The following is a 16,635-nucleotide window of genomic DNA, read 5'->3' as shown; positions in this document are numbered from 1 at the left end:
TCCATAGGCCTAAATTGGTAAATTATTCCTCAAGGTTGTAAATCGGCTTCTGAATAAATTTTTGCAGATCCATTTTCAGATGGAAATTAAAAAAAAATAATAATAATTATGCATCGGCTCCAAGGGCCAGAACTGCAAACTTCTGTTGATATTTCTCCTCTGAAAGCATGAGAGCAAGCAGAGCATCGCACGTCAAAGCTGCCATCATGTGGATTTTAAAAGCACTACAGCTGAGCTGAACTTACATGAGTGTGTGTGCTTGCCTTACTCTTCTTGTACATTATTTACACAGTTACACTCTGGGGATCTGTCTTCCTTGTGAAAACAAATAATCCAATTTTAAAATGAAGACTCAATTCATTTCTATTTATATATCACCAAATCACAACAACTGGTCCCTCAAGGTGCTTAAGTTGAAAACTGGACGTTTTCAGATTGGCTGATTGTTAGGATAATCATTAGAGTAATAATGTGGTCGTTTCAATCGGGTAAATTGTCTAGGAAATGTATTCGGTCAGTGTAATTTTACAAAAAGTGTTAGTATATTAGAGAACTGTGCCTTTCACACAATTATGCAGGTTAAAATATACAGTTCTTTAAGAAAAGCCGGAAAGTAACTGATCTGTTGGTATTAAATGTGCATTTGTTTAAATGTGAACTGGACTCATATGTGCATGAATAATGGCATATTCAGAATGCACATCTTTAATTTCTTAAAAAGGTGTGCACTGAACATTTCACAAACTGTGGCCACAAATTGGTCTTTTACAACATGCTAAAGTAACACTGAAACCAATGCAGGGAAAAGGCCTTGCCTTGTTTAGAAATGGGAACTAAAGTTGGTTTTAAGTGGGAATGGGAGTTAGCCTAAAAGCTTCAAAAAGCATCCCTTCTGACCTGAGTGCTTTATTCGAGGTAGAGTAAAGTACGGGCTGAAGAGCATTCAAACCAAGAGCTTTTAGTTCATTTGGTTTTAAGAGGCCTTTCTCCTCCAACGCTCCCACCTATTCTATCAGTATGCATAGAAATGTCCATGACCTCCACTCAAATGACTGCTCCTGTTTTCTTAGGGAATATACAATCCTCCACTCTCCGTGTGAACTTAAACCCTCTCACTCATCCAGCTCTCTCTACTTTTCCGTGACCCTTGAACTCTTCACAGCAGCAGCCGTGAAGTGACAGAATAGATGTAGAGGCATGAAAAGCCTCTTTTAAAGTAAAGCAAAAAAGAAAAAGCTAAAACATTTTGATAGCTGAGAGGTTTAGAAAAATGACTGAATTGCAAATGAAAAGGAAAAAAAATAGAAGGCATGAAACTGATTAATTTTTTAATACTGATATTTTTATTATATTTGTTTTATACTCTAAAACCACAAAGTTTTGGGTGGTAAATCTGCTATCAGATTGAAATTTTGATCTAAAGGAAACAGATGCAGATGTACTGCAGCTTATCCCTTCATGGATCCAGGGATACTCCAGTTTTTGAGCTATTTATTTCAAAATCACAATGATTAACCTCCTGCCGGCAGCATATTGCACAAATCCAAAGATTGGGCACTGAAAGATTTCAATACACAAGCAAATTGGTTTTACATAAAAGCTACAGGTATTTTTACTTTTTCACAGTCTAATCAGAAAAGCGCAGATAATAACATTAGGTGAGCTGGTTCCATTTAGGTGAGCTGGGGTCAGGGTTCTGCTCATGCTGACTCACTGAAATTGCTTACTGGTATATTTGAATAAAAGCCACCATTATCCTTGTTTTGCCTGAACTTTGTCCTGACCAGTTCATTTTTTCCGAGTGATTAGACTTCTATGGCAGTTCAAGCAGCAGCTGAAATGAATTATTCTGGAATTATACTTCAAGTCATGAACCAACTCATGATACAGATGTAAATTCTCCCACCTTATCAACTAACAGGAAGGTCACTCAAGCATGCTCCGGCATCATTTCTGAGGTAGTTATAAATCAGATATTTGAATAAGTTGAACTTTGATTTTTTTTTTTTTTTTTGGTGTGATTTTGATTACAGCCCTAAAAGATGCAGATGCAATATGATCCTCAGAGATATCAAGGTTATCTTCCATCCATCCATTTTCTTATGCTCATCCAATTCAGGGTCACAGGGGGGTTGGGTCCTATCCCAACTGTTATCAGGGAGGAGGTGGGCTACACCCTTGATGGACCGTCAGTCTGTCACAGGCCTAACACTTGAAAACAGACAACTCATTTCATAGCGTACATTCACACATTCAGTTGATGTAAAGTCAGTAATGACTCAAACATGGATGTCTTTGGACTGCGGAAGGAAGCCAGACTACCTAGAAAGAACACACACAGGCACCAGGAGAACATGAAAACACACAGAGAAGGACCTGTGCTTTCCCAGGGAACAGTGGCAACAGTGCTAACCTCTACACTGTGCTGCCCTCGGCTCATATAGCTAAATGTTTTTCCTCCAAAACTTGATTGGTTTATGTAGATCTATACACACCAAAATCTACCTTTTCCATCCTCTGACTCAGGTCCAATTCCTGTGCCGAAGTGTCTCACATACATGCATACACACACATAGTCAGTACATGATGACTGATTCCTCCCCTGTCTTTAAACAAGTTGAGCTGAAATCTCTCATCCTTCCCTTTTTGGAAAGAGATAATGACGCTCGTTTCATAGCTCAAAGAAGTCATTAATGTGTGACACAGCCTTGAATGTAGGATATCAAAGCCCACCCCTCTCGCCCACTAACGGGCACAACCTTGTTAAGATGGCAGAGATATGAATTAATCATCAGTCCATCCTGTAACAGGGCAGGAAATTGTTAGCAGCATCAGCTGTTGTGAGAAATGCTGCTTTTGAATTGCTCAAAAGTATAAAGCTTCTTACAAATCTGTCATCTCATTACAGAATCACTCTCAAATTTACTTCCCCAGATAAGTTAATGGACATGCTGACTCCTATGTAGTCTCATCCAATCTTTTTCATAGATGTGACGGTACAGGCAAGGCAGAAAATGGAATAAGATGAAAATTAGTAAGTCAGATATGACAGTCAAAGATTTGGCCAAATGCATGGCCATAAAAGACAGTACTATAACACTGATATAATCCCAGTAAGCCTAAACTTTGGCATTTCTATATCCTTTGTGCACTTGGTGTCCTCTGAGAAATAAAAGACTAAAGACACACATGCAATGTCTTATGGAAACAGTAGAGTTTGCACGCACATTGCTGCTGACTGCGTAACACACCCACCAAACCTACCTCTGACACACTGGACTTTGAAGGACTTCTGCTAAAGTTTGCCCCTGTTTTCAGATTTAACATGATCCAGATGATGAGGCTTGTTAAGAAATGAAAATAAAAGCTAAAGTTAACCATAAGAGCTTTTGTGCCTGAATAAATTGTTGAATATGAATGAATAAACCATAGAGTAATTCTTAAAGCTGACATTGTAGTTGATTTAGTATGGTTTAAGTTTATTTTATGGGTCATTTATTGTCATATCTGTCTGCATATATGTTTATACCTTGTTTATATCTTGAGCTAATGTCAGTTATCTATTTGATATCTATCTACAGTTTCATTTCGGTGGGGTTTTGGCAAAGTCATTTGATGTCCTTTGTTTTTACAGAGAAGAACTCTGAATTTGTCTGGTAATAGATTGATCCCGACTGAGATATAATTTCTCCCATAACTTTTCATTTTCAGGAAACTGTTGCTACAGTTGGCTGTACTGTCACTAAACTAAGAACTTGCCTGTTACACTCAGAAGAAATTTTAAATTTTCTCAAATTTTAAGTTTCATTTTATTTATCACTGTGGGATTAATTTACAAAATAAATGTTCAGTAACTTTGTTTCTGACAAAGTATATGCAAAATTTATTAGCATCAACATACTTTCAGTTTAAAAACTCCAACTTTAGCATGCAAAGCTAAAATGCTAATCCTGCTAAACATCATTATCTGATGCTAGCTTAAAGAATCCCTTTTCCTAAGTAGATCGCAGAGCTTTTGCACAGTGTTTCTAGTGAACTGTGTCCTGAAGGACACCCTCACAGTCTTTGTTTGGAACTGCAGTAAATATTCACTCGGCTACTATAATCCTCTAGATTTTCGAGAGTGTACTGCCAGAGCTGTAAAACAGTGAGTTGATTAAAGCAATTCTGACAGTGCGAAGTCAGCAGAGTATTGCAATGATTCTGTTAAGTGGTACTCTGCGAACATTATGCCTACAGACTATGACACACATGGGCAAATATGGTGCAAGGGCTGGAAACAGAATCGAGGTGAATGACTACAGTGAGTCTGCACAGCTTGTTAACTCGGTTGCAGTGATATCACTGATATCACTTTAAAGACGTGTGATAAATTAAATGTTAACATATAATTTAGACAGATTTTACTTTTATGTTAGTAAAATTTAGACTAAAACCTGTAACCACAGTTTTGTTATCCCGTGTGTGGCCCTTCGCTTGATCAAAGTCAGCCCCGTCCTTTAGCCTACCCCGGATTATTGGAATCCTAACGGTTTTTGGAAGGAGAATAAATGTAAATCTGTGGTCACAAACATACCTATTTTAGATATCGAAATATGCAGTTTTGTTACAAAGTATATCTTGCTTTATGAGCCATATCTAGCAACAGTGTGATTCACCACGTGGACACTAACACCATGTTGCTATTGTGTGGCCTGTTTGTTTAATCCAGCTTCTGTGTCTGTCAGGAAAGTGGGCAATTTGCATGCTGCAAGTGCTCTTAATATAAAATGTTGAAGTAGGGTGGCTCATTCCCACATTGCATCCCCACCTTTCCTCCTTCTCTCCCACTTTTGGCTGTGTGAAGTACTGGTTGGAGAGCTGTAACAGGAGTATCATTCACTGTAATGGTGGAGCGTCCTCCTCCACAGCCCTCACTTAGATCACTTAATCCACTTTAGCAGTCCTGTGCTGTGCACTGTGTGAACACAGCACGTTCACAATGGGAGGTTAGAGTGAGACGCTGACCTGTCAGTTTGCACTAAAATGCCACACTAAAACACTCGAAACCCTTGTTTCTCGCAGCTCATTTAATATGGATGTAGAGAAGGCCTGCTACACACTCCAGTCAAAATCGGGATCTTTTCTGGTAAAATATATTTTTTGGGCACACAGTATACTTTAAAATGAACATAGATGGTTGTGTCCTAGGAATACTTTGAAATCAGTGAATATGTGGGATTTCTAAGCAACAGTGGACACACTGGATACTTTATTTGACCAGTTTATTCAATTAAATTCTATCAGTTCGGTGCAAAGAGGATTCTGAAGCAGGTTTCAAAATGTAAAGATGGGAATATATGGAAGGTTGTTTTAGTAGATTTAATGTTAAATCAGTTAAACAAAAGACAATCTGCAAACTGCAGCTTAGATTTTCAGTTTAAAATGAGACACAAGTGATTGACCTGCATGTCATAAAAACAATCCCATGTAATCTACTCAACAAAACTGACAATTTGAGTGCACTTTCTTTGGGTATATCCCACATCGCGTCAGTTAACCTTTCTCAGTGCATTACACAACTAATTCTTTTAAAAGATATATCTATGGTGTACCTTGCCTGTTGCCCAGTAACAGCTGGGACAGGCTCAAACCACAACCCTGAATTGGATAAATGGAAGGAAATAGATTTATGGACAAAAATTATGTCTACATTGGACATTTGCAATTTTAAATGAAGAAACCCCAAAACTATTTTAATGACTGTCCTCCAGTCTCAGTCCATCCATCAGAACAATTTAGAGAACCAAAAGTAATACACAGGATGTTCACTCATCTGGAATTCCCTGACTGTTTATTGTTCACCAGAAAAAAACAGTACAATAGTGCAGACCAGTATTTCTTGATTGACATTCCAGGTTAGGGTTAGTAATTTAACTCAAATAGTTATCCCAGCATTGCATATGTATAGACAAGCGGTGGCTGGGTTTCACATTTGCACTGAATAGTTACAGTTAGGGGTGAGGAATACTAATGCCCATTAGTATTAACAAGTATAACTAATTACAACATTTTCTTATTGTAGGTTGCTTTATCTAAAAAAATATTTTTAGACTGAGTGCAATACAAAAGTGCAAGGTGCCACCAACACAGGTATTGTAGGGAAAATCTACTTATTGTTATATTTCACATAGTCCCTAATACGTTAAATATAGCAGCTCCATAGACATTCACCTAACAAGTGAAAGATCCCTTGCTTGATTGGCAGAAGAAACCCAAATCTCTCAGATCCTTGTCACTAATACGTTTGCTGCAATATGTAGCAATAAATCTTACACTTTCTCTGATGCTTTTCCAGTGCAACTACAATGTGTTTTTTGGGGGGGAATTTAATTGCAATTAACTATGTTATCTGGTAATAAAATAGAACCTAAACGATACACAAGTCCTACAGACTTCTAGCTTAAACAGTAAAAGACGCTCAGACAAAACAGTCCACACAGTAATTTAATAAATTCAAGCACAGACTAGAAAAAAGAGAGCAAAGGCATTTTGTATCGAATGAAAAAAGCTCAACTAGTAACAGGAAGTTTCTGCTGTAAGCTCGAATAATTACATGTTTACAGTAAAGTTATAGCCAGTCAAGATAAATGCTCTACACATCATTACTGTTTAACAACATTTCTGTGCCAGATCTTGTTAGCCTTCTAACATGTAGCAGTCAGATAAGATGAGTAACATTCAGATTTGACTCTTGACATGACAGCGACTACAACCAAAGAGCATTTCCTTTTTTTTCCTTTTTAATGTTTTATCTAGATGAAGACTGAAGATAGTACAAGGAGGTGACACCAGATTTTATTCATTCAAGAGCAGAAAGCGCAAAAGAGCACTCAAGACAGCAAAGTGAATGAATCGTCATTTTGATCAGAAAGCATAGCTGAATTTAGCAAACAGGAATGTGAAAAAACATATTTATAACCACCTTCGAAATGTACAGTGTCTGTGTAAAAAAACAAACAAAAAACAGCCATAACAGTAAATTATTTTCAATACAGTCTCTCCTGTATGAAATCCAGTCAGCTCAACATACCATACTGTAAAATGTCTTTTTGTATTCAGATCAGTGCATTTATTACAAGGCTTTCTTTCAATCTGCCACATAGCCAACATGCTTCTATATAATGTATTTAATTTAAACTTTTCTTTTCCTAAAACAATCTGCCGATATATCAGTACATCCCTAATCAAGACCTTATTAAAATAAGATAGGTAGGTAGATCTCAGGCAGGTTAACACTAAGCATGAGTGCTTTATCAATTTTCAAAGTAAAGCAGTCATTTACAGTAGTTAAAAAAATGTGGTCACATTTCTTTTTTTCCCCCCTCCCATTTCATGAAATGAGAGCAAAAAGCGTAAACAATGAGTTACAGAAATACGTTGCTGGCAACATGTCATTTACCTCAAAAGGAAATAGATGAATTCAGCAATAGTACAGGATGGATCTGAGTAATATAAGAACAGTTTCATTCATAGTCTTCAAATTCATTCTGACAGGCACTACTAGTACATCCACAAAGCAAGTCTATATCAGTCTTTCTTGTTGCCAAATTACTCCAAAGTACTAAAAATCTCATATCAAACTAAACTAACCTAACAAAAGTTACTGGCAGTAGCTAAACCAAGAGATTGGGTTTAGGCACTCAATTTAAAATTATTACTGTTTAACATATGCCTCCTGATAGTTCGGTTTAGTAAGAAAGTTTAAAATGCCTGTTTAGGATAAGCTGGCATCCATCCTGATTGGATGATTATAGGTTAGAATCTTGGTGACATAAATCTGTGCTAGTAACTTATTGTGTTGTGTTTACATTCCTGTAGATTAATGTGATGTGGGACTGATGTTATAACTATGTAATAACACAAATGAATTACAAGCAACAAACAAGTTTTTAAAGCTTAAAAACAGCAACAAATATCAAAGAATAAACACTTTTTAACTCCAATAGTTATTTTTTCTGGTTAACTCCACTGGTCAATAGTGTGTTCCAAGTGTTTGAAATAAAGTTTGGTTCTGGAAATTTGTGATCATTTCAGCAGTACTGTTGATAAATGATCCTTGTAATTAAAAAGGATCCTTAAATGTTCCAAGACACTCAAAAACACTTCCAACAGAGGAGACACATTTCAGTTCTGCGTATGTAACTGAACGCAGCAGGACAAAAGGAGGGCAGAAGTATAGCGTAAAGGCACTGTGTTATTTTTACAAGCCAACAGACGTAAATCCAAGACAAATCAAGACCACATCGCTGACCACTTGTTTTTCCCAAAGGTTTTAACAGAAAATCCAGGCTGGAGTGACTGACCTCCAAACACCAATAAATCTGTTTTACTGAAATCTATCAGTAGGAAGCCAGCGAGCATCCAGAGAAGTCCGAGCTAAGGGACAGAGACAGTGCAAAAGTCAGTCAGTAGAGAGGGCATTGAGGGCAATTCTGTTAGTTTGTTCAGTGCCCACAGAGTCGAAAATACAGAAATAAATACAACACACACACACCCGCGCACACACAAACAGCTCTTACTTCACTCAGAAGCTGAACTACAAGAACAAATTCAGGAACACAGGTAGAAAATGATGCTGTAGGTAAACAAACAACGGTATTTAAAGGAACAGTTCTTCTTTTTCTTTTTTTTTGGCAAAGATTTTGATCAGAGCTGTGATTTCCCAAAGCGTTTGTGGCTGCCTCCTTGTGGCCTTCAAAGGTATTTCAATTGGGTCTTGAAAGGGCTTGCCTGCCCTAAATCAAACGCCCCCAAACAGTATTTATGATCATATTTTATGTTTATATATTTACATTTTAAAACATAACCAGAACTCATATATATACTCATAAAGTCAAGCTGATGAATTAAGTTACTGGCTTATTCTACCTATGTTTTGTGTATTTTCTAACTCATCGTTGTTGGGAAAATGTGTTGATGAGAGCTGTGATTATTGTTTTTGGCTGGTCGCACAAAATTTTAAGATTTCAAATCGTTTGGCAACATTTTTAAGTTTGGGAATGAATGGATTAGAAGATCAGCACTACACTCTGTTAGTCTAGGAACCCTTTCATTTATCACCTGATGGAACAATAGCCAACAGTTTGGACCATCCAGTATAGCCATTAATTACAAATGAAGCTAATAAATACAATGAAAACAAAAACCATGATCATTATCTCATTAGACTACAGTTAGTAGTTTCTAGATTGTATTTAATAGGATACTTTTATGTATATGCAACCAGTGTCTCCTCAGAGTAACAGATCAATTCTAACTACACATGGTAACCGGAAAGCTTGTGGTACCTGAAATATCATCCCTTGTCTCCAAATTTTGCATATTCATATGCAGTGTTCCTTTATCAGATATTTTTAGGTGTAAATCCTTGTTGCCTGAAAATCTCACAGCAATGACCAGATATCTTGTAGTAGGCATAGTTGAGTATCCATACTAATCTGAGCCAGGCTTAAGTCCTCCTGGCTGCATCTAGCATTCAGAAAGTCTTATTGATCTTATCTCTAAAAAAAAACTGAATATATGAACATGTTTAATAAGAAACTATTCTAAACTAATTCTTGATGGACAATACTATTTTAAGCGGGTCTGACACAACCTTTTTAGATAGATTGTTATGAAATTTGTTGATGTTTTTCACAGGTGGAAGCTTTTTCTTACTGTTATTTAAAAGAAAAAGAAAAAGGTGTATATATTCATAGCCCAAAGAAGGAAAAATCAGTGTGTTGAAATAACACACTGTACATGAATTCAAGCCATAACTAACCAATTAAAGATGAATATACTGTCTCACATTTCGATACCATTTAAAAAACGGAGCCTCTGATATATTTGCTTGAAAAACCCATTCACATGTGCGCAAGTGCTATATTTTTGTGTGTCCTGCACCCTTTGGATGAATGTGCCATCGTCACAATTAAGGCGACACATCTGCAGGATGCAGTTAAGCACAGAAATAATGAGGGGATGTCAAAATGGGAAGAAAGCTCAGCTGCAGACTCAAAACACATGGCAATATAAATGGCAAAAAAGTAACCAAATTGTTGCCCCTTTATTTACACCATCAGCATTAGTTGTGTGCAGGTTGGCTGTTGATATTCCAGAGTAGCCCAGAAGCACTACGGCTCTGATCTGCCACCTAGTTTGCATACATTTTAGCCTCCATGTATGTATAAAGTACACAGGCAGATTAGTATGTATGTGAACAGTCATGCTTGTTTTACAGTCTACACACTGAAAACAGAAAAATGATATAAGAGGCTTAAGTGAAAAGTAACATAAAGGAATGTTAACAGCCCAACAGCATTCACTCATCCTCACAATAACACAAAGTCAAAAGGAAAAAAAAAAAGATCTGTGCTTGGGTCCGCTTGTTGGTTTTGATCCTCGACTAGCCAGAAGGTCAGGAAGTCATGGTCCAAGAAAATGTTTGGTTTGTTCCTTTTAGGTTTATCCTATACACATAAAAAAATGTACACAGATGAAGGAGACCTCACGGTTGGATGGAAGGATGGCCTTCTTGTTTAACAAGCACAGCTATTAGTAGATGACCTCATAGACAGTTGCCTTCTTATCTCCTGATCCCGTCACAATGTACTTATCATCAATGGAGATGTCACAGCTCAGCACAGAGGATGATTCTTTTGACTGTCGGGGGAATAAAAGATGCAAGAAAATGTATAAAAAGGGTGAGAAAGATGAAGGCTACGCAGACACATGACTTTCTTGTTATTGTAAAGACACAGAAGGTTGTTGAATTCACAATAGCTGCAAAAGTTCAGTCATACAGACTGTTGTATTTTCATTAGGAAAGTAATTTCATCCAAGGAATACCCAAGAATTACTTGTTAAGAGTTCTTATTTTTCTTTATTAAAAATAAGAAATAACACCCCCACTTGCGTGTTTTTTGTTTTTAATCTAGTAATTCATTCAGTCCAGTTTATTCATTCCCATAATTGATTCTCACCTGCTTCACTTTCCCACCTGCTGCATCACCTGTTCCTCTCATATGTTTTCATTCATCTAATCAGCCCCATCAGCAGGCTACTCCCAGTCTCACATTACCTAGCGCTTTAGCTCTTTGGTGTTCTGCTGCTCAATTCCGTTTTGCACCAGATTAGTCCCAATGTATGTCTTTTTTTTAGAAATAACGGTAAGTGCCCAGGATTCTGCATCAGCTGCTCCTTGTGCTTGTTTTTTTATAACCTTGAATCTCCTTGTGTGACTAAAGCTCATCTTTTGCTTTTTACCATCTGTCTTTTGTGTCATACTCTTGGGTCCTCTATATAGAACCCTGATAGCTAAACTTTACAATCAGTGAGCAAAAGCGGTGTTTGATATCTCTACCTGGGTTATTTCTCTAAAATCCATAACTCTTGGCTATTACGCTGTGCTGCACTTGGCCTCTCAGTTGCCTTTCATCCATGGTTGTGTTCTTGCCCACTTACCTGGAATATGCTGGCTCCATATGGGGTTCTCCATGCATTTAGCAGATTGTCTTTTCCTGTACTTACAAACCACTTCCCTGCAGAGGATCGACAACTGCATTAGTCTACGGCAACGAAAAACGCTTTAAATCTTTAAAAGCCAAAGTAAATTATTTAAGTGAAGGTTAATTTGCTCGCTCAGGTGCTAAACCATTATCTCATCGTTAACATCTCAAGACCTGGCACATATATTCATTTCATGTTGCAAAATACTGGTGACAACAGAATCATCTCAATAAAGTTGTTTATGCTTACCACAGTGCGCAAATCTGAGTGACAGCACACAGCTTTCATGCAGGTGGAGCTGGTATTTGTCAGGTTTGGTGACATGCAACACCTCCACATTACTGTTCTCCATCCCAACTGCCAGCCACTCTCCCGTTGGACAGTATCCCAGTGAGAAGATCTGCAGCCAACACCAACATACCCATTTTAATGACAGCTATGTCTCCCTATATTCTGTGTAAATAATACTCAGTATATCTCTTATATTAGGGTAAGGTATGCATCTGTCTATTGGAGGTGGGCACAGATAGATGTTCCAAAAATATGTCATAGTCCTATACCTCAACCTTTTACATTACAAAGAGGTAGATGAATAGTTAAGTCCTCATTGTTTTTTAAAAATCCCTTTTTTACACCATGGAAGAGCAAAATGCATGCACAGGATACAACTGATAGCTGTAAAAACTGGTAAACCATTACTTCTTTTCTCTGTCAAATTGTTCCAGATTTGCTCAAGCTGTAGCAGGGGGGAGTGGGGCTAGACCTGACATTACTGGAAAGCCTAAGAACTCTATCAGCCATGACTGTCCTCTCTGAGCTCTCTTTACTGCACACTCACCTCCTCATGTGCACACTGAAATGGCTCTATTCAGGAAAATTGCAGTAATGGTCTATTATTGCTGCTTTTCTACTCACAAGGGGGAAAAAACTAAATTCTACCTGCACATATTATTAGTGTTAAAAGTATTTGAGGACAGGGCTCAGCCGGGCTTTTAGTGTGGGTTAAATGTTCTGAACTGAGCTTGTAAATGACTGCAATAAATCAAAACCCGAGACAGTAATCACACAAACTGCAAATGGCAGTGACTTGTCCTGGGGTGCACAATTTTCATCTGTGACATTTTACCACCAAATAATAGACGTCCGTGCAAAACCCAAATTTCTGAACCCTGAACACACACCTGAAAGCTGCCGGAGGAGTGGAACAAATTCCACACTGCTTCATTATGATCGCTCCCAATAGTCACGTGATGCAGTACGTGTATAAATGTGTACCTGAGAGGTGAAGTCGTGCTGTTGCAGCTGGCGTCCCTCTCTCAGGTCCCAGGACCGGACAGTGTTATCCAGACCTCCGGTCCAAAGCTTGGTCCCATCATTAGAAATGTCTATGCAGCTGGCTCCATCTGTGTGGCCCTGGAACTGCCTGCAGAGAAACAGACAAACCCATAACTAACAATACTGTTTTTCTTTCAAGTTGGCTTGACATCAACCAGATCAGCATCTTGACTAAACTAATGGGTAGCCAACATGTGATGCTGTTTTGGTTTAATAGCAGGTTCTTTTTTTTTCTCTTTTTTTTTTCTTTCAGCATAATTCAATAACCTTAAATTACATTCCCCAGTTCTTTACCTAACCAGAGTCTGGTTGTTAAGATCCCAGACGGCAATGTTTCCATCAGAGCAGCAGGAAAAGCAGACTTTGGAATCCGGGCTGATGGCCAGAGCATAACATGCAGGTGCAGACGAAGTTAATTCCGCTTTGATCCGAGGAGTCGGTGTAGCCAAATCCCAGATTGATAAAGTACTCGCTTCTCCCCCAACGATAAGAGTTCGTCCATCAGGAAGTAGCCGACAGGATCGAATATAGTTATCCCTGTTCTGATGTGCCAAAAAAGAACTGTCATTGAAATGTATACATGCAAGCAACTAGTGGCTGTAAAAGTGGTATTCTAAAAGTATGTTACATGAGGACCAATGTGTTGAACTCACAAGGCAGTCCAGCTGGGAAACAGGGGTCTTGTTGCCCGGGTGACTGATATCCCACACCTTGACACAGCCCTTGCCGCCGGTATAAACGTGACGTGTAGGGTTACTGATGGTAACGGCACACACCACCTCCCCGTGGGTGAGGGTATTGATCTGTCTAGCATGGCGCGGGATACCAGGGCCGATCAGTGCATCCGGAGGAAAAGGCACAGGCTGCATTTGTCCGTCAGCGCTCACATGAAAGGAATAAGCTCTGAAGCAAAATAAAAGGGTCGTGTGAGGTGATAAAGGGTGATGAGAGAAAAGTAAGAAAACATAAGCAGAGGGGAATATATGTGTGTTTCTGTGAACTTTCTCAGTATGATTATGCCATTTAAGAAAGACTAAAAAAGACTTACGGTTTTCCACCAGGAATGCCCGACAGGTTAGGAGGAAGTCCAGGAACACGTATGTGGTGGTGAGGATCAAATCCTACCTAAAGAACACAAGAGTGAGACGTTTTTAAAATATACAAAAATGCTTAAACAAATAGAAGACTCGAATGAAGTCAGGTGTGCAGGGCAGGAAGGCATTTATAGTGACGTGACAGGAAAGGAAGTGTGTTTTTACATCCAGCGACCTCATTTATAAAATTAACAAACGATCAGTTTTAATCCCAGCTATGACTCAAGCAGAAACCAAGCGCAAGTAGGTGTTTTTAAAAAACACTCTGATGTGGAAATTATTTTCTCTCTCAGAAAAGTCTAGACTTAACCTAAGTGATTTTCCCACTGTTTATGTTGGGTCATTACAGATACCCAGTAGGAATTAATTGCCAGACATCAAGGTGTTTTGAATTAACAGGAGGATTAAAATTAATTAAGAGAAGGACTTTTTTTATAAATAGCATGTCAAATTAGAAACAAGTGCCCTCGCCTGTTCTTGCATTATTGGAAAATCCTGGTAAGTGTGCTCTAGAGGCAGGAGATTTTTCAATGGCTGCGATTACTTTTTTTTTGTGAATCATGATATGTGGTTATAATAACGTCAGAAACAGTTCAGTCTTTATGCTCTACCTTGTCCACACTCATTAGCTGCAGGTTTTGCTTTGCTCATCAACTCATTAGTTGAGTAAATACCACATGTTGCCCTGCTTCAACCTCCTCAACCATCGCCATGAACAGTTTTCATTTCTTTTTTTGCACAATATTTTTAAGCATTTTCCTACTAATTGAACATAAGCATACCATTGGGATTAATCTTAAAACTAATTAAAAGTTGAAATACTAAATGCATTTTTTTTGAATGAAGTTGTACTCCTAAATTACCTTGAAGTAAATTTCCAATCAAAATTTTTGGTACAAGATACATGCCAGCATTTCAAAGCAGATTTAAGCAACAGTCAACTGAAAAATAATAATAAAATCCTGGTGAGACCACCATTTTTAAGCTTTTATTCTAATTCAGTTTAGTTTTTAATCTCTCAAAAACGCTTGCATAGTTTCAGTGGGGATGGTAGTTAACGGTACTCTGTTTACCTGCTACCTGGTGAAAGATTGTCATCACACAGAGAATATTTGTTCATACATGGTTACCATTTTAGGACAGTTTCTCATTTCACACCTGACATAAACGGTTGAAAATACAGTCGTAAAAACGCACCTAAATAGAATAACTTGCAAAAAATTGACTAATTATTAGAATCCCCAAACATCACAATATTAGTTGTTTTCCACTAAATCATTTTTGTCTTTAAAGTACATTTTTAACACTGACAGAATAGGTAGCTAATGTTTACGTCTGCTGTCTGCATGCATCTGTGAGTGTTCAGGTACCACTTGTGTGCGTCCGTAGGCTGCCACAGCGGCCGCGGCCACTGCACTCATCTGTGGGGAAATGTTATGCAAGCCAGTGTAGGCTGCTCCTGTTCCACTCAGCTCTCCATTCATACCAGGGTGAGGAACCATTCCGAATGGGCCAGGGTACGAGCAGGGCACTGCCAGGGGTGTGCGAAGACCAGGAGCTACAAAACAAGACAGCCAGATTGTGACGCAAACATCTATCTTTTTCAACTGTGGTGTACAAAGGTTATTTTTTTGCTTTAAAGCAAAGGTTTAGTCTTAAATACAGAGATTTTTGTTAAGCTAGTCTATGGTAATAGGCTTTTTTTTAAGTTTTCAAAAACATATACTTATGTATTTGCACTGAGTCATATCTGACAGATGCAGGCAGAGATGTTTTATGTTATGCTTGCAACACTTACTCAGTGCCTCAACTCCTGATGATTTACTGGGTGCAGACCTCAGGCCTGTGGTGGAGGCACTGCTGGGTGTGGGGGCTTCAGAGCGGGATGTGGGAGTGCTGGACTTGGACACGGGAGTTGTTGACTTCTCATTCTACCAGAAAAATTAAAAAAGAAAGATTTCTACATACAGAAGGGTTTCAGAGGTGAAAGACATGGAAATAAATCTTTATGCTTTTTTTTCCAAATATAATAACAGTGCAGGAGCATTCATGCGTCAGTTTATTCTAAGACTCATTAAATTGATATTCTATAAAAATGTCGAATAGTGTCCTTTATCTCTTGGATTTTATCTTACATCTTTCATGTGGTTTACAGTTTGCCAGATTTACTATTTGATCATTTTTACAGAAGCAAATAAGCATTGTTTAACCCTTTATTTAGAGGGTTTCTTGAAAGAAATTAAATGAAAAGGAGGCTACACAAATGACTCACCATATTAATATCTTTAGACTTGGAGGAAGGTGTGCTGCTGGAAGAAGCAATTGAGGAAGGGCTCAGTGGTGGGTCTTTCTTCAACAGGCGACTTTTGTCCAACCCATTCTCCCGAGGAGAGTGTGCAGGACTTCCTCGGGGAGACACTGGATCCTGTAAGCATTAAACCGAAACAATTCACATTTTCTCAACAGGTAACACACAGGATGGTAGACTGGTAGTGTGCAGGTAATATTTTGTACCTCGTTGGAGACGTCGACAACCAAGTTGTCATCACTCTTTTCTCCATCACTTTCCTGGGTCAAACACAAACAAGGACCATACAAAGGTAAATAAAATAGACCTCCCAGAATGTAGATTTGAGAATAGGCAACAAGCAAATTATTCTTTGTTGAAAAGTGT

General features: G+C 38.3%; 1 protein-coding gene across 3 annotated transcripts in view; it reads right to left on the bottom strand.

Moving 5' to 3' along the window:
- Nucleotides 1–6,472: 6,472 nt before the first annotated feature.
- Nucleotides 6,473–16,635, bottom strand: part of LOC113033510 (transducin-like enhancer protein 4) — a 44,154-nt gene continuing 33,991 nt past the window's right edge. For 2 of the 3 annotated variants that reach the window (XM_026187369.2, XM_026187367.2), the window contains 12 exons: nt 16,476–16,529; nt 16,234–16,386; nt 15,760–15,892; nt 15,332–15,519; nt 13,916–13,992; nt 13,521–13,770; nt 13,162–13,409; nt 12,808–12,955; nt 11,782–11,932; nt 11,488–11,564; nt 10,591–10,686; nt 6,473–10,493 (listed from right to left, as the gene is read on the bottom strand). In XM_026187369.2, the coding sequence (XP_026043154.1) occupies nt 10,356–10,493; nt 10,591–10,686; nt 11,488–11,564; nt 11,782–11,932; nt 12,808–12,955; nt 13,162–13,409; nt 13,521–13,770; nt 13,916–13,992; nt 15,332–15,519; nt 15,760–15,892; nt 16,234–16,386; nt 16,476–16,529 (1,713 nt within the window). In that variant the 3' untranslated portion in view covers nt 6,473–10,355. Of the gene's footprint in view, nt 10,687–11,487; nt 11,565–11,781; nt 11,933–12,807; nt 12,956–13,161; nt 13,410–13,520; nt 13,771–13,915; nt 13,993–15,331; nt 15,520–15,759; nt 15,893–16,233; nt 16,387–16,475; nt 16,530–16,635 lie in introns of all 3 variants that reach the window. The other variant, XM_026187372.2, reaches the window with a different exon arrangement.

The sequence above is a fragment of the Astatotilapia calliptera genome, chromosome 12 (assembly GCF_964374335.1).
Source record: "Astatotilapia calliptera chromosome 12, fAstCal68.1, whole genome shotgun sequence".
NCBI classification, from domain to species: Eukaryota; Metazoa; Chordata; class Actinopteri; order Cichliformes; family Cichlidae; genus Astatotilapia; species Astatotilapia calliptera.
The sequence above is the reverse complement of the archived record's forward strand: the minus strand, read 5'-3'. Positions and strand labels throughout refer to the sequence as shown.